Below are 18065 nucleotides of genomic sequence, written 5' to 3' on the forward strand. Positions count from 1 at the left end.
TGGAATTCAGACTGTCCCTTCTGTAAACACAGTTCTGAATCCTGGTTCTCCATTCCACCACCATTCCCACAGTAACTTCCCTCTTGTTCTGACAGTCACCAAGCCCTTTGAAAATGACTAAAACAGTTGTGTGAAGCTGAATTGTCTGTTTCCATGTGATATTATCTCAGTAGGATCAGAAAGGTTCTTGAAGTATGACTGTAGTTCACAATGTTGGTATCTGGTTGTCTCTTTGTTTTAGGAAGAATAAAGGTGATCACACCACCCAGATCCACATTAACCTCTGCATTGCTTGCTTTCTACTGAATATGAATTTCCTGACCAATGAGTGGATTAGTAAGCTGATGGTTGATGGTGCCTGTAAGACGATCGCTGTGTTCCTTCACTATTCATTACTGTGCGCTTTAACATGGATGGTAATTGAAGGACTTCATCTCTACTTGTTGCTGATCAAAGTGCTCAACATCTATGTCAAACACTACATACAAAAACTGGCTTTGATGGGTTGGGGTGAGTATCAGGCCATTTATTTCACTTTCTCTTGAACACTCGGTGCTTTACACATTGGACATTAGTTGATCCAGTAGAATATTTTTCTCTAAATATTACCAGATGGACAGGTGCCTGATGTCAATTGGGCATTGGTACTCTTAAACACAGCACCATCATGAGACCTACATATCTCCCATTTCTGGAGCTGGTGTCAGTTATAACATTATAAGCCCTAACTAACTTCTTTTCATGAAAGGTGATACTTGCTACTGAGTTGCTCCAAACATTAGTCCTTCATTCTCTTGTTCTGCATTTTGTTTCCTATCATTGTATCATTACTGGTAATAGTGCAATGTTCAGAGAGGAAAGCTGATTGACATCATTGCCTGCTGTCATCCGACCATATCCTTGCCTTGGGTTCTGTGTTTCAGCTCCTTCCCACTCATGTCAATATTTTTTCTCTCTCTCCTGAGATTCTGAAACTGCTTTGTGGAGATTCTTATTTATCTAACTCTCCCCCCTCTGCCCTCCCCCTTTCCCCCCCATCCCCCACTCTCCCTCCTCCCCTCTCCCGCCCTACAGTTTTTCCCTAACATCTCCTCTGCAGGTTCTAACATTTTTCTATTTACCCTACGGCAAAGATAGTGAAGGGAGAGATGTCTATTTGGTGTACATTCCCATTGTATCAGAGGCAGAACTGAAGAAGATTTTCAGTTCCTCAGCCTTCTTCCAGGATATAAGTCTTCTACCATAGGAATTCCATGATCTTGACTCAGTAATTGTGCGATCAGACACATCATCACCCATTTCTATATTAATGACCCTGTTTCCAGGTATTTGAAATTGATGCAAGATTGGACAAGAACATTTGGGCACATCTAACCCACTTTTATTGAGATTGTGGTCTGCGTCACGTAATGGCCTATCATTCAACAGTAACTGGGGCTGAATTATGGCTCTCACTGGGGAATCTTCAAGAATAATCCAATTGCAAAGTTTGGTGGAAAATCAACAACACATTTAAAGTATGATTTTTAAATGTTGTTATTTTTCATCTTTCATGGACATGGATTGAATGCAATAATTGGAAAATAATTCATCACTATGCCAAACCTCCAATCGATAAAGCAATTACAGCTTAACATTCTCAACAGCATACATAGTGAATTATATGTGACGACAACAGGATGAATACATGTCATTTTCTTCTATTGACAGGCATCCCTGCTGTGGTGGTGTCTTTGTGCATTGCAGTGGACAAGAACAATTATGGACAGTTTCAAATCCAGACACAGGACAATAACAGCTCTGTTTCCATGTAGGTCTTGTTAACCATGCCAACAGCAATAATGTTGATACTTATCTCCATTGCTCAGTCTGTGACTAGAATTTCAGCTGAGCTAGATGTGCATCGAGCCAAACAGGCAAGGGTGCTCTGAGGTTCTGAGTCAACTGACATTGGGCATTAGATGGTGGGAAACAGGTTCAGATTAGCTATGTTGTCCCCAACAATCAAACACCCCACTGGCACTTTTTATCATGGAGAGACATTGGAGGGTGACCAGTAGGCCGGTAAAGCATCAACGTCCTTTGGATAGAGTTAGAGTTTATTCTTCAGTAACTCAGTATTAGATGGAGAAACATCATACCATGTTTGCCATTTCCTTTCCATGGACAAAGGAGATAAATGGTTGCAGTGACTTAGATGCGGAACAGTATGTGGCACGTTATCGGAGGAGGTTACTTATCAACTTTCCATGAACTCACTTCAATGAACTAATTTTCTTCCCTCCCCACCCCTGTCACAAATGATGGACCTGAAACATAAGGAAAGGATTAAGTTAAAGCTTTATCTGTTCAAGATGCATTTTTGGGCTAGATATCACTTAGCAGTGATTGGTTAGGGCACTGAACATAAAAATTGGGAACAAACAAGAGAAAATCCGCAGATGCTGGAAATCTGAGCAACACACACAAAATACTGGAGGAATTCAGCAGAACAGGCTGCACCTACGGAAAAAAGCACAGTCAACGTTTCGGGTCGAAACTCTTCAACACAACTCAAGAAAAAAAGCTGAGCAGTAGATCTGAAAGTTGGGAGGAGGGGAAAGAGAAACACCAGGTGATAGTTGAAACTTGGAGAGGGAGGGATGAACCAAAGAGCTAGGAAGTTGATTGTTGAAAGAGACAGGTCCATGGAAGAAAGAAGAAAGGGGGGGAGCACCAGAGGGAGGCAATAGGTGAACAAGGAGACAACATAAGAGAGAGAAAAAGGAATGGGAAATGGTGAAGTGGGGGTGGGGAATCAGTCATTACTAGAAGTTTGAGAAATCAATTTTCATGCCATCAGGTTGGAGGCTACCCAAATGGAATATAAGCTGTTGTTCCTCCAACACCTTATCACGTGGCCTTATCACAACACTGGAGGAGGCTGTGGATGGGCATATCGGAATGGGAATGGGAAGGGGAATTATAATGGGTGGCCACTGGGAGATCCCACTTGTTCTGGCGGACAGAGTGTAGATGCTCGGCGAAGCGGTCTCCCAATCTACGTTGGGCCTCACCGATGTACAGGAGGCCACACCGGGAGCACCGAACACTATATACAGCCAACAGACTCATGGGTGAAGTGTTGCCTCACCTTTGAGCCCTGTATGGTAGTGAGGGAGGAGGTGTAGAGGCAGGTGTAGCACTTGTTTTGCTTGCCAGTGCCAGAAGGGAGGTGGGGAGGGAAAATGTGCTTGGTGGTGGGATCCAGTTGGAGGTGGCAGAAGTTTCGGAGAATTATGTGCTGGACATACAGGCTCATGGGGTGGTAGGTGAGGACAAGAGGAACCCTATTCCTGGTAGGGTGGCAGAAGGATTGGGTAAGAGCAAACATGGGTGAAATGGAAGAGATGCGGATGAGGGCAGCATTGATGGTGGAGGAAGGGAAATCACTTTCGTTGAAAAAGGAGGACATCTCCTTCATTCTAGAATGAAATGCCTTGTTCTGAGAGCAGATGCGGCGGAGACAGAGGAATTGAGAGATGGGGATGGTGTTTTTCAAGTACCAGGGTATAACGAGGTATAGTCCAGGTAGCTGTGAGGGTCCGTTAGTTTATAATTGAGATTGGTGGATAAACTGTCTCCAAAGATAGAGACAGTGAGATTGAGAAGGGGAAGGGAAGTGTCGGAAATGGACTGGGTGAATTTGAGGGCAAGGTGAAATTTGGAGCAAACTGGATGAAATAGACAAGTTCAGCACAGGTGCAAGAAGCAGCACCAATGCAGTCATCAATGTAGCATGGAAAAGTGCGGGACGGTCACTGAAGGTTTGGAACACAGACTGTTTCACGTAACCGACAGACAGGCAGGCATACCATAACTGGGAGCCATGCGTGTGCCCATGGCTACCCCTTTGGTTTGAAGGAAGTGCGAGGAATAAAACTCGGGAAGTCATGTGTGCAGTTGTATAAAACCTTGGTTCGGCCACATTTGGAGAATGGTGCACCGTTCTGATTGCCCCATTACAGGAAAGCCGTGGAGTCTTTGCAGAGGGTGCAAAGACGTACTCCAGGATGTAACATGGGTTACAAAGTATTAACTCTCAGAAGGGGTTGGAAAACTGGGATTATTTTCTCTGGAGCCTCAGGGTTTGAGGGGCAACCTGATAGAAGTAAATAAAATTATGGAGATACAGGTACAGTAGATAATGAGAACCTTTTTCCTGGTGTAGAAAAGCCTAACACTGGAGGGCATAGGTTTAAGATGTGGGGAAGAAAGTCTCATGGATGTTTCCCAGGAAAGGCTTTAGACACAGGGAGTAGAAGGTGCCTGGAACGTACTGCCATGGGAGGAGGTAGAAGCAGATAAGATGGTAAGATTTTGGAGGCATTTAGACAGGCACATGATCATGCGAGGAGTAGAGGGATATATTCCACATGCAGTGGAATGGGATTAATCTAATTTGACATCGGGGCTGGCACAGGCATTGTGGAACAAAGGGTCTGTTTCTGTGCTGGTCTGTGTTCTGTGTTCAGAGACCTCGTGGTGTTAAAACATTTCTCCAGAGTGTTGGAGCTGGTTAGGCAGTGGATCAGAACACTGGATGCAATGGGAAATTATTTCCAAACAAAATCTGCAAATTGAATACTTCATGGTTTATATATTTTCACACAGGTGCTGGATAACAAATGATAAAGTGCATTATGTTACAAACTGTGGTTTTTTCGGCATGATATGGCTTTGGAACCTGACAATGCTAATCACCATCTGTGTCAAGTTAGCTCAGATGAGAAAAAGAATCTATTCTGTGTCAAGATCTGTGTGGAAGGATCTGTGGACGGTCCTCGGCCTCAGTTATTTGCTGGGCATCACGTGGGCTTTGCCGTTGATTTTACATGGACCAGTGTACGTGGTTCAAACGTACCTGTTTTGCATCTTAAACTCCCTGCAAGGTTAGTGAGAGATTTACCAGGTATGTTGTGACAATTATAAGTTAGTGGCCATACAATGGTAACAAATCTTGAAATATTTCTACTATTTTATTAACTTATTAATGTTTCAATTGCTTATTTTAAAAATGAGAGGATTTAACTGAAAGGTTTTTTTTTAAGTTAATGGTCACCAGAGGGTATATTTGATATGTCTCATTTATCAGAACTAAAATAACTAGCATATTCAATAGTAGATGTAGACAAATTCTGAAAAATGTTTAATATCTCAATGCTATTTTCTTCTTGAATCTTTGCAGGGTTTTTTATATTCTTGTGGTACTGCACCATAAAACTACCATCCAAAGAGCAAAGTGCAAATTATACATCAGATAAGTAAAGAAGAAATGGAAATGAAACTGCATTTGCTGGAAAAGACCCCGCTGATTATTAACTTTAATTAAGAGCAGCATTTATTATTTCAACTTGCCATAAAAATCAGAACCAATATCTCTGATTTCTCTTTGCATAGGTGACTTGCATTTTGCACTTGAAGACGAGCCTAGTAGTGATTTGTTGACCTAAGGAGTTATTCAGGTGTTCAATTGTTGAGCCACAATGGGACAATCAAAGCCAATAATGCCACTGAGCATACTTTTCCCACTCTCCCACCCCCACTTTCTGCTTTCTGCAGGGATCACTCCCTACAAGACTCCCTCGTCCATTCGTCTCTCCTCTCTGATCTCCCTCCTGGCACCTGTCCTTGCAAGTGGGACAAGTGCTGCACCTGCCCATACAGCTCCTCCCGCAGGTCCCAAACAGTCATTCCAGGTGAGGCGACACTTCACCTGTGAGTCTGTTGGGGTCATTTACTGCGTCCGGTGCTCCCGGTATGGCCTCTTGTATATCAGTGAGACCCAGCATGGACTGATATATCGTTTTGCCATGCACCTACTCTCCATCTGCCAGAATAAGCGGGATCTCCCAGTGGCCACCCATTTTAATTCCATTTCCCAGTCCCATTCCCATATGTCTATCCCTAGCCTCCTCTACTATCGCGATGGGGCCACACTCAGGCTGGAGGAACAACAGATTGTATTCTGAATGGGTAGCCCCCAACCTGATGGCATGAACATCGATTTCTCAAACTTCTGGTAATGTTCCCCACCCCCCACTTCACCATTCCCCATCTCCTTTTCCCTCTCTCACCTTATCTCCTTGTCTACCCATTGTCTCCCTCTGGTGCTCCTCCCCCCTTTTCTTTCTTCCATGACCTTCTGTTCTCTTCTATTACATTCCTCCTTCTCAATAGGTACATTTAATATCACAGAAATGTATACAATATGCATCCTGAAATGCTTTTTCTTCACAAACATCCACAAAATCAGAGGAGTGTCCCAAAGAATGAATGACATTAAATGTTAGAATCCCAGCGTCCCCTCCCCATCTACCCCTCCCCCCCAGCGCCCCCTCCCCCAGCTACCCCTCCCCTCCCACGCAAAGCAGCAGCAAGGCAACAAACTCCCCCGCATCCCCACCAGCAAATAGCATCAGCACCCTCCACCGAGCACTCAAGCGTACAGCAAGTGTCAATATAGACACAGACTTGCAGTACCCCAAAACTATTCATTCACCCGGTAATTCGACACACCACAGGCGCTCTCTCTCTCCCTAATAAGGGAGAAAGAAATGTCCCCATTTCACAGCAAGAGGGGAGACATAACAAACAACTCACTGATTTACGATATTAAAAGTCTGTTCTGTCATTTTTTCCAAGCTCTGCGCCCAGAGAATCAGCCTTAGGAAGGCTCAAATTTCTGGACACAGCCCACGGCAGCTAACCCACTGCTCCGATGTTCCATGTTCTCCCGCGATGTCTCAGTCAGGAGCACCGGCCTAGAATCAGCATGTCTCCAGAGCAACAAAAATACCACACTCTGTAGGCGTGCTAGTCTTCCAGGCCATGTCCTTGGGATATCAAAAAGCAGCCGGTCGTGAGGCCCTGAGGGCAGGTCCCATTCCTGCAAAGAACCAAAGTCAGAGTGTAACTCCAGGTCAAGGTCTTCAAAAGAACCTTGAAAAGGAAAAAAAAGAGGTATCAAAGATAGAAATAGAGCTGTTTCCACGGATGCAAACAAAGGAGTCGCTGTTTAGCGCTGTCATCACTCCAGCCCTGCATCTCTTTCACCAGTCAACTTCTCAGCTGTTTATTTCTCCCCTCCCCCTTCAGGTTTCACCCATCACCTTGTGTTTCTCCCTCCCACCTTTTCAATCTATTCCTCAACCTTTTCCCCTCCAGTCCTGATGAAGGGTATCGGCCTGAAACGTCGACTGTACTCTTTTCCTTAGATTCATTTGCTCCTGCATTTTGTGGGTGTTAATGATTTCAACGTTCAACTTGTACATGTTAATTATGAAACTCACCTACTACTGTAATTTGCAAACGTATCCTTCAGTTGTCGGAATATCTGGTGAAATTTTGCCATCTTTATCGGCATTCTCCTTATAGGTTGGTTCCCTTGTCAATCATAAGCAGGCGGACACCTTTGTGCAGCACATGCAAAATGCCAGAGGAACTTAGCGAGTCAGGTCACAACTATGGAGGGAAATAAAGTCAAAGTCTTTGGCCAAAACCCTTTGTTTTTTATTTCGACAATCATCTCTTTGAGCTTCCCACTTTGAGCAGAGGGGAATTAGAATGTGCAACCAATGTACTAGAAGATGAAAATTATATTACACTAACTAAAGCATAGCAGTTTCACGATGATATACCCTCTGACTTACTTGAGCAATTTTAGAAAAAAACATTGCTTTTTTTTAAAAAAGTGGTTTATTACGATTGGTGACAGCTGAATGTATTTCTGCAGGTTATAGAACATTTACAAGAAATTTTATGTCCAGACAGGTGTCGATTCTAACCTATATTGTACTGATTATTATGTTCAGTAATTATAACCATTCCACAAACTTGCTGTAACACTTACATTGAAGAGTAAATTAATGGATCACCTGCTGAGAGAGTTGACACCCTGTCCCAGTGAATGGCAGTAAGGGTTTACCCGGTAAGGAAGGGAAAAGTTTAGTTGGTGTTTTGTGGCAGGAGGTTAATGGACCTGATGTCAGACCTGTTTCTTTCTCAGAGCTGCCAGGATTCCAACCCAGATATTACCTCTGAGAAACCCTGCAACTCCGTCCCTCCTATAACTCTCACCCTGGGACTCCCACCCCATTACACCTGCCACCCTGGGGTTCCCTTGCTCCCACCCCATTCACCGAGGATCTTGTAACTTCACTGCCACCTACACACCCAGGGACCCCTCACTCCTGCCCCAGTCACCCTGGGACTCTCTCAATCCCACCCCATTACACTGAGGCTCTTCCAATTCCACCCCACCTTCACCCCCAGGGACCCCTCACTCCTGCCCCAATGTTACCAGAGAGTGCTGGTTTGAAGTACTTGGTAACTTTGCACTTTTAACCCCATACCTTATACTTTATACATACAGTTCATACGTAGTGAATACAATCGTGATATGTCATTATCCATGTGCAAAGTACCAGTAACACAACACGTTCTCTTACAATGAATGGATCAACACCAGTCTCATTCGCCCCCCCCCCCGATAATTACATGGATGAGGTGCGTGACAGGCAGTTACACAGGGCCCTGTCCTCAGTGTCCCAGACTGTGAGCTGAGTGCAGCACCACAGAGGGTGGGAGGGGAGAGGAGAGGAGAGGCTAGTGTGGGTGAAAAGGGAAACCAAGACCCACACTCCCCTTCAGTACAACATGAAGGATCACACTGCTCGATTTCACAAAGGAGAAGGCCAGATATCCCTGGGTTCTGACCAATATTCATCACTTAAGAAACAGCTCCTGAACAGGTTTATTTGGCCATTAACACTCAGTTGTTTTTGAAGTCCTGTTGTGCTGTGTTGCCTGCATTATTATAGTGACTGCCCTTCATTGGCCGTGACCCACTTTTATGAAATTGGAGGAAGTTTCTTTTGATGTTAAGACTTATTAACAAGTAAAACTCACACTTAAATCACAAGTGCCAGAACATTACTCAGAGTGGAACTGAGTCTGATCGGGTGGTTTGTAAAGGGAATGAGTTTGATCCTTATGACTGCGATTCCAATGGAGAGAATGTGTGAACAATGCAATTTATTTCATTTTGTACATGGCAGCTTCTTTCTGCAATTGCAATAAAGTGTTTATACTTGTATTAAAGATTCTGCAGAGATCTGGGTTACAAAGAAGGAACATAAAATACATCTTACATTTTCTCACATTGTGGAAGGAGGCCATTTGGCCCATTCTGTATTTGCCAGCTCTTTGAGCAAGCCCATTAATCCTGTTTCTCCGGTTATTTCAGAGTGTCGTGCCTCCCTTACATGCCTGCCAACTCCACCCAGATTCCTTTCCCACCTCACTCCCACAGGGCAATTTACAGTGACGAGTTAACATACCGCTGTGCTCTTCTTTGGGATGTGGGAGCGGAAACTCCAGCAGTCACTGGACGATCATACGGACTCCACACAGACAGCACTGCAGGACAGGGCTGAGCCTGGGTAGCTGGTACCATGAGGTAGTCACACTACCTGCTGAGCCACAAATGGAAACAGCAATCTTATCGTGAGGGACAGGAATGAGGAGGGGCCAGGATTCTGAAGTGTGTTACACAGAGACTCTCTGTAGATCTTGTCAGAGATGAAATTGCAGGGAAGATGCTGACCTCAGGTTGCCCATCAAACAGATGCTCCTGTTCCATTTAAGAGTGGTGTTTAGGGTATTTCTGGGTGTGTGGGGTGTTCAGGGATTGCACCTCTGGTGAGAGGGCTTGTCATGACCTTTCTGGAGCAGCGCTGTCACCTTTGGACACCACCAGACACTCAGGTCTCACTAAGTAGTTGTCTGCATGCGACAGTGGCCACACCCCAGTACACTGTTTCTACAGGTGGGCTAAACCAGGAGAGAGAAGCCAGTGGGCCTTGTACCTCGGAGAGATAGGGACATGCCTATCCAAGCATGTGAAGTCAGCTCTGGTGGACTGGGTGGATGGGATCAACAGTGAGATCCAGTGGCTAGGAAGGAAATTCTGTAATGCTTCATGGAGAGTGAAGCAGGTAACAGGGTACAGATAAGTCATGGCCATCTACTGCGACAAAGGAAGCCCCCAGTCTGTGATGACCACTTGAACCACTGGACACGGACTTCAGAGGTCAAGAAAGTGGAACTGCCCCAGTGCAGCAGCTTTTCCACTTTAAGAACTCTCCCCACAGGTCTTCTGTTGTTATTGGACACAACGGACAACCAACCACTGTAGGGTGTTTGTGATCCCATTGCCAGGGTTCACCTCAAAAACAGCTAAATACACAAAGAGAAAAAGGGTCTACTACTTTCCCAGTGTATATGGCAAATGAACTCTTCTTGGGCTTCCTGTAGCAGAACCTGGCCGGAAGCCCGAGAAAAGTTTATACATAAAGAGTTGTTGAATATCTATTTATTTGAAGAGGGATGGGTTGCTGCTGAAGGCTGAGGTGTTTAGGTGTGAAGATAACTTGCAGTAAAGTGACAGCATCTCTAGTTTATCGAGTTGCCCTTCCGTCCACTCCACAGACACGACTTGGGTCAACTCTGGAGGCTTCCATTAGGCGTTACTGTAGAAGCAATTACCCTGTCCTACTGAGAGAGAAGTAGTATAACTGATAGCAGGCTGGCATATTTGAAATTGACCCTGGCATTATTTCTCTTCTCTCTCTGGAAATATCAGCTGCTCTGAATCTTCTGAAAGAAAAGCTTATGAAAGATTCACGAAACTAGGTACTGCTAGAGCACTAGAAAATTACATGAGTGCCAGCAAGGAGCTCTAGAATTAAATTAGGAGAGCTAGAAGGGGCTATGACAAGGAGGATTAAGGAAAACCCCAAGGCATTCTACAAGTATGTGAAGAGCAAGCAGATGAGCCCTGTCAGAATAGGACCGATCAGGAGCAAGAGTGGAAACATGCACATGTAGCCGGAGGAGGTAATGGAGATACTTAATTAATACTTTGCTTCAGTGTTCACCAGTGAAAAGGACCTTGGCAATCGTGGGGATGACTTGTAGCAGACTGACACATTTGCCTGTATAGTTATTAAGAAAGAGGATGTGCAGGAGCTTTTGAAAGGTTTTGAAAGTTAGATAAGTCACTGGGACCAGACAGGGTATACCCCAGGATACTGTGGAAGCGAGGGAAGAGATGGTTGAGCCTCTGGCAATGATCTTTGCATCATCAATGGGGACAGGAGAAGTACCAGAGGATTGGAAGTTTGCAAACGTTGCTTCCTTGTTCAAGAAACAGAGTAGAGATAAGCCAGGAAATTATAGACCAATAAGTCTTACTTCAGTGTGGGCAAGTTGTTGGAGAAGATCCTGAGAGGCAGGATTTATGAGCATTTGGAGAGACATAATTTGATTATGGATGGCTTTGTCAAGGGCAGGTCGTCCCTTATGAGCCTGATTGAATTCTTTGAGGATGTAACAAAACACATTGAAGGTAGAGCAGTGAATGTAGTGTATATGGATTTCAGTAAGGCATTTGAGAAGGTTCGCCATACGAGGCTCATTCAGAAAGTAATGAGGCCTGGGATCTAAGAAGAGCTTGCTTTGTGGATCCAGAATTGGCTTGCCCTCAGAAGGCAAATGGTGTTTCACAGCAATCTGCTCTGCCCCCCAACCCCCTTGTGATTTTTATAAATGACCTCAATGGGAAAATAGAAGGGTGGGTTAGTAAGTTTGCAGATGACACAAAAAAATAGGGGGTGTTGTGGATAGTTTGGAGGGTTGTCAGAGGTTATATTATTTTCTATGCAGAATACGAACCATCAATCGGATGCAGAACTGGGCTGAGAAGTGACAGATGCAGCTCAACCCAGATAAGAGTGAAGTGGTTCATTTCAGTACTTCAAATTTGAAGACAGAATATAATATTAATGGTAAGACACTTGGCAGTGTGGAGGATCAGCAAGATCTTTGGGTCTGTATCTATAAGACACTCAAAGCTGCTGTGCAGGTTGACAGTGTTGTTAAGAAGGCAAATGGTAGGTTGGCCTTCATCAACCATGGGAATGAGTTCAAGAACCTTGAGGTAATGTTACAACTATACAAGACCTTAGTTTGCCCCCACTTGGAATACTGTGTTCAGTTCTGATCATCTCATTACACCAGGCAAGATGTGGACACTATAGAGAGTGCAGAGGAGATTTACAAGGATGTTGTCTGGGTTGGAGAGCATGCCTTATGAGAATAGGTTGAGTAAACTTTGCCTTTTCTCCTTGGAGTGACTGTCATGACACTGGAACAGGGATCCAATCACAGACCCAGTACTGTGCACACAGTGATATTAATTGAATAACAAATCCCAAGGTGCAAACAAAGTCAGTGTCAAAGTTCAGGCAGAGATCAAAACATCCAGGGAAATCCAAAAACCAGAATCAGGAAACAGGCAGAGTCGATATTCAGACAGACAGACAGAGTACAGATACAAATGCTGGAAAGGCTCAGGAAAACTCACTGGCACAATCTGGCAACAAACAGCTGAAAACACAGGACTGAAATACACTGAGCAATAAACAGAGAGGCAGATGATAGGTGGAGCACAATGAGACACAGGTAGCAGCAATGCAGGTAATAACGAGAAACATGAGAGACAGAGTACTCAGTAATGCAGGGGCCGGAGTAGAGCAGGAGCAGGGACGGGAGCACATGGCAATACAAAACCACAGACTGACAGCTGGGGAAAACACAAAAAGATAGAGTTCATCTGGAGGTACTGATAGTACCACCCCCTCCCCCCCCCACCATCTGCGGATGCCTCCCGGAGTGACAGCAGGTAGAGCTGGGTGCTGGTGGTGAAAGCCCTTGACCAGGATGTTACGGGTGGGGACCCAGCACCTCTCCTCAGGACTGTAGCCCTCCCAGTCCACAAGGTACTGGAGGCTACGGCCCCGGTGACAAATGTCCAGCAGTCAATGCACCGTGAGGGCCTCTGACCCATCGATGAGCCATGGGGAAGGGGGTGTTTGGGGACAGGACACGGGGGTGGATCATGAAAGGCTTGATGTGGGACACATGGAAGGGGGGATGAATGTGGCAGAGAGTGGAGGGGAGATTGAGACAGATGGCAGCAGGGCTGATGACTTTAGCAATGGGAAAGGGGCCAATGAAATGAGGGGCGAGCTGGCAGGAATCCAGCTTGAGGGGCAGGTCTCGGGTTGAAAGCCACACATGCTGTCCCTGGCAGTAACATGGGACCTTGGAGCAATGGCAGTCAGCTTGACTCTAGCAGAGGCACGGAGAAGAGCAGAGCAAGTGTACCTCCACGTCCGCTGACAACGGCAGATGAATGCCTCGGTAGATGCAATGCCAACCTCCTTCTCCTGGGCAGGAAACAGTGGAGGTCGGTAGCCAAGGCAGCACTCAAAGGGGGACAGACTGGTGAATGAGGACGGATGAGAGTTTATGGTGTACTCGGCCCAAGGTAGCTGCTGACTCCACGCAGAGGGTTTCTGGGAGACCAGACTCCACAATAGTCTCTAGCTGTTGGTCGGCCCGTTCGGTCTGGCCATTGGTCTGTGAGTGGAATCCTGAAGACAGGCTCAGAGGCACCCAGAAGATTACAGAATGTCCTCCAGAAATTGGATGTGAATTGAGAGCTCCTGTCTGACACAACATCTACAGGTAAACCATGTAATTTAAAAACATGCAGTACAAGTAACTTGGCTGTTTCTTTGGCCGAAGGGAGTTTATTTAAAGGAATGAAGTGTACAGACTTGGAGAAATGATCAACTACTGTGAGGATGGTGGTGTTACCATCTGATGGGGGAAGACCGGTGACAAAATCCAGGGCAATGTGGGACCAGGGTCTCGTGGGGATAGACAGGGGTTGTAACAGACCAGCAGGTGACCAGTTAAAGTTCTTGACTTGAGCACAGACCGAGCAGGCTGAGACAAAGTTGTGGATGTCATCTCCCATGGAGGGCCCCTAGAACCACTGACTGATGAAGGCCTGAGTATGCTTGGAAGAATGACCCCACTGCAATACCTGTGAGCGGACAGAGCTGGGAACATAAACACGGTTAGTGGGACATTGACGAGGGGCTGCCTCGCTCTGTTGAGCAGTTTGCACCATGGCTTCAATGTCCCATTGCACTGCACCCATGAGACAGTGAGCAGGGAGGATGATATTGGGTACCTCAGGGGTCTCAGGGGAGGGAAATCTTCAGGAGAGGACATCAGGTTTTCCATTCTTGGAACCTGGGCAGAAGGACAGGGTAAAGTTGAATCTTGTGGAAAACAGGAACCAATGAGCTTGACGGGAGTTGAGATGTCTGGCCATATGAATATATTCCAGATTCTTGTGATCAGTCCCGACTAAGAATGGCACCTTTGCTCCCTCCAGCCAAAGCCTCCACTCCTCCAGAGCTAGCTTCACAGACAGCAGCTCCGGGTTTCCGACATCGTAATTCTGCTCCGTGGGAGTGAGGTGATGAGAGAAGGTGGCGCAGGGGTGTACTTTCTCATCCCTGGCCGAGCGCTGAGAGAGAACAGCTCCTACACCAATGTCAGACGCATCCACCTCCACAATGAACTGCCAGTCGGTGTCGGGTTGAGTCAGGATGGGGGCAGAGGTGAAACGTTCCTTCAGGTCAGAGAATGCTTTTTCAGCAGCAGGGGACCAGGAGTATCTGACAGCCGATGAAGTAAGAGCAGTGAGGGGTGCAGCCAATGTACTGTATTTTCTGATGAAGCGGCGATAGAGGTTAGTGAAACCCAAGAAGCGTTGCAACTCCCGACGAGTGGAGGGTTGGAGACTTTCAACCACCGCCTAAACCTGCCGTTGGTCCATCTGAATGGAACCGTCTGAAATTACACACCCCAGGAAGGAGACGGTATTGCGATATAACTCACATTTCTCAGCCTCCACAAAGAGCTGGTTCTCTAGAAGGTACTGGAGAATTCTGCGGACGTGACCTGTGTTCTCAGCAAGGGACTTAGAAAAAAAATCAAAATGTTGTCGAGATACACAAACAAATTGGTTCAGCATGTCCCTGAGAACATTATTGACCAGGGTTTAGAAGACAGCAGGGGCATTGGTGAGACCAAATGGCATGACCAGATACTCGTAATTGCCTGAGGTGGTGTTGAAGGCCGTCTTCTGCTCATTCCCTCCACAGATACAGACAAGATGATAGGCATTACGGAGATGAAGCTTGGTGAAAACTGAGGCTCCTTGCAGTAGTTCAGATGCCGAGGTCATGAGCAGAAGACGGTATCCATTCTTAACAGTGACTTCATTCAGTCCCTGGTAATTAGTGCATGGACGCAAGGAGCCATCCTTCTTTTCAACAAAGAGAAAAACCAGCAGGGGAGGAAGATGGCCAGATGATGCCTGCAGCCAGAGACTCTTGAATGTACTTATTCATGGCTCCTGTTTCAGGTACGGACAGGGAATACAGGCGGCCCCTTGGGAGAGATGTGCCAGGCAAAATGTCAATGGCGCAATCATGCGGATGATGGGGTGGTAGGGAAGTGGCCCAGGACATGCTAAACACAGCCTTGAGGTCCAAGTATTCAGGAGGGATAGAACTAAGATCCGGAAATTCCTCAGTGTGGGGGGGGTGGGGAATCTGGTCTTTGAGACAAGGAGATCTGAGCATGGTGGAGGCAGTGGGAGTGACAGAATGGGCTCCAGACTACAATCTTGTGACTGAGCCAGTCAATGTGGGGGTTGTGTCTAACTAACCAGGGATGGCCCAGGGCGATGGGAGCTTGAGGAGAGTCAATAACATAAAGGGTTAACTGTTCATGATGGTTGCCGGATAAACTGAGACTCACCAGGGCTGTGACATGGGTGATATTAGCCAGTCTCTGACCATTCAAGGCATTGGGCATCAATGGTGACTGGAGAGTAGATGTGGGTTACCACCACTGGGCAGCCAGGCGGGAATCGATATGACACCCCTCCGCACCGGAATCAACCAAGATGGAGACTGCTCGCCATTGGACGCCCCACTCCAGAGAAGCAGGTATGAGAGTGAGTGGCGTCAAGGAGGGCCGGACAGGGGTCACGTTCACCAATACTCCTCGTCCTACTGTTGAGTGCTTGGCTTTTACTGGGCAAGTGGAGATGAAATGGCCAGGTTGGCCACAGCACAGACAGGAGCGGGCGCTGATTCGCCTTTGTCTTTCAATCGGCGTCAGGCAGGTACGGTCAACATGCATAGCCTTGGGCTCTGGAATGGGAATTGTAGATGGGGGCAAATGGCAGGTCAATATAGACTGACGAGGAGCTTGGAAATCACCCAGTGCCCCCAGGGCCCCTCTGGAACCCCTCCCTCTGTGGCACTGCTGAAGGCAAACATCAATACAGATGGCCAAATCCACCAGGGCTTCAAAGGTGGCATGAAGGTCCTGGGTGACCAGTTCATGTTCGATATCTTGCAAGAGGCCATTCAGAAAGGTGTCGTACTGTGCCTCCGAGTTCCAGCCGCTGGAGGTGGTTAGGGTCCAGAACTCGGTGGCATAATTTGACACCGAACTGCGCCCCTGGTGCACGTGCAGCATTTCATGGACAGCCTCTCTCCCATGTTTGGAGCGATCAAACATTTCTCTCATCTCTTCAGAAAATAACTGAAAACTAATACCGAAAGGGGAGCCTGCCTCCCAGATGGCTGTTCCCCATTCTCTCACACAACCGGGCAGTTGGGTGATGACATAGGCTACCTTGGCTCAATCAGTCGGAAATGCTGTTGGTTATAATTCAAAAATGAGGGTGCACTGGGAATGAAGAGAGCAGCGGATATCGGGCTCACCCGAGTACTTTTCTGGAGGAGGCAGACGGGGCTCTTGGACAGGAGGAGCATGCGAGGACACAGGGGGCAGGGCAGAAGATGCAGTTGCAGATTGTTGATGAAGGCTCTGGGGTAGCTGGAGTGACTGAGTCTGGGCCCCAAGATCGCCTACATTGGCAGAAAGCGACTCCACTGCCCAAAACGCAGACTCCAGCTGGTTCTGAAGTCTCACCAGCATCACTCCCTGTTGTTCCAGGATAGCTCCCAGACAACTGGGGTCTGCTGGGTCCACTCTAGCCAGATTGTACTGTCAGGACGCTGGAGTAGGGATCCAATTGCAGACCCAGTACTGTGCACACAGTGATATTAATTGAACAACAAATCCCAAGGTGTAAACAAAGTCAGCATCAATGTTCAGGCAGAGATTAAAACATCAGAGAAATCCAATGACCAGAATTGGGAAACAGGCAGAGTCGATATTCAGACAGACAGTTCAGATACAAATGCTGGCCAGATTCGGGAAAACTCACTGGCACAATCTGGCAACAAACAGCTGAAAAGACGGACTGAAATACACTGAGCAATAAACAGAGAGGCAGATGATAGGTGGAGCACAATGAGACACAGGTGGCAGCAATACAGGTAATAACGAGAAACATGAGAGACGGAGTACTCAGTAATACAGGGGCTGGAGTAGAGCAGGAGCGGGCACAGGAGCACATGGCAATACAAAACCACAGACTGATAGCTTGGGGGAAACACACAAAAAGACAGAGTTCATCTGGAGGTACTGACAGCGACAGAGGATTAGAGGTGACCTGATAGCGGTGTAGAAGATGATGAGAGGCATTGATCGTGTGGATAACCAGAGGCTTTTTCCCAGGGCTGAAATGGCTAACATGAGGGGGCATTGTTTTAAGGTACTGGGAAGTAGGTACAAGGGGGATATCAGATTTAAGTTTTTCACAATGGAGTGGTGGGTGTGTGGAATGCACTGCCAGCGAAGCTGGTAGAGGCTGGTGAAACAGGGTCTTTTAAGAGATTCTTAGATAGGTACATGGAGCTAAGAAAAATAGAGGGCTATGCGGTAGGGAAGGTCTAGGCAGCTCCTAGAGTAGGTTGCATGGTCGGCACAACGTTGTGGGCCAAAGGGCCTGTAATGTGCTGCAGATCTCTATTTTTGCAGTCCTGAGTATTTTATGCAACCTCACTGAGTAACCAAATGCTGAACTGGCAGTGTTGTCAGCAAATATCTGTGGTATTTGACAATGTTTCTGTGGCATTTTGAAAGAGCAATGTACTTCGCATCATTCCTCCAGG

The 18065-nt window shown here is 46.5% G+C and overlaps 1 protein-coding gene across 1 annotated transcript in view; it reads left to right on the forward strand.

Annotated features, from left to right (window-relative positions):
* The window catches only part of LOC140210465 (adhesion G-protein coupled receptor G1-like), a 40289-nt gene extending 31196 nt beyond the window's left edge, over positions 1 to 9093 (forward strand). The window contains exons 11-14 of the mRNA XM_072279439.1: positions 242 to 510; positions 1711 to 1810; positions 4654 to 4931; positions 5228 to 9093. Of these exons, the coding sequence (XP_072135540.1) occupies positions 242 to 510; positions 1711 to 1810; positions 4654 to 4931; positions 5228 to 5307 (727 nt within the window). The 3' untranslated portion in view covers positions 5308 to 9093. The remainder of the gene's footprint in view (positions 1 to 241; positions 511 to 1710; positions 1811 to 4653; positions 4932 to 5227) is intronic.
* Positions 9094 to 18065: the final 8972 nt, after the last annotated feature.

The sequence above is a fragment of the Mobula birostris genome, chromosome 15 (genome assembly GCF_030028105.1).
Source record: "Mobula birostris isolate sMobBir1 chromosome 15, sMobBir1.hap1, whole genome shotgun sequence".
Taxonomy (NCBI): Eukaryota; Metazoa; Chordata; class Chondrichthyes; order Myliobatiformes; family Myliobatidae; genus Mobula; species Mobula birostris.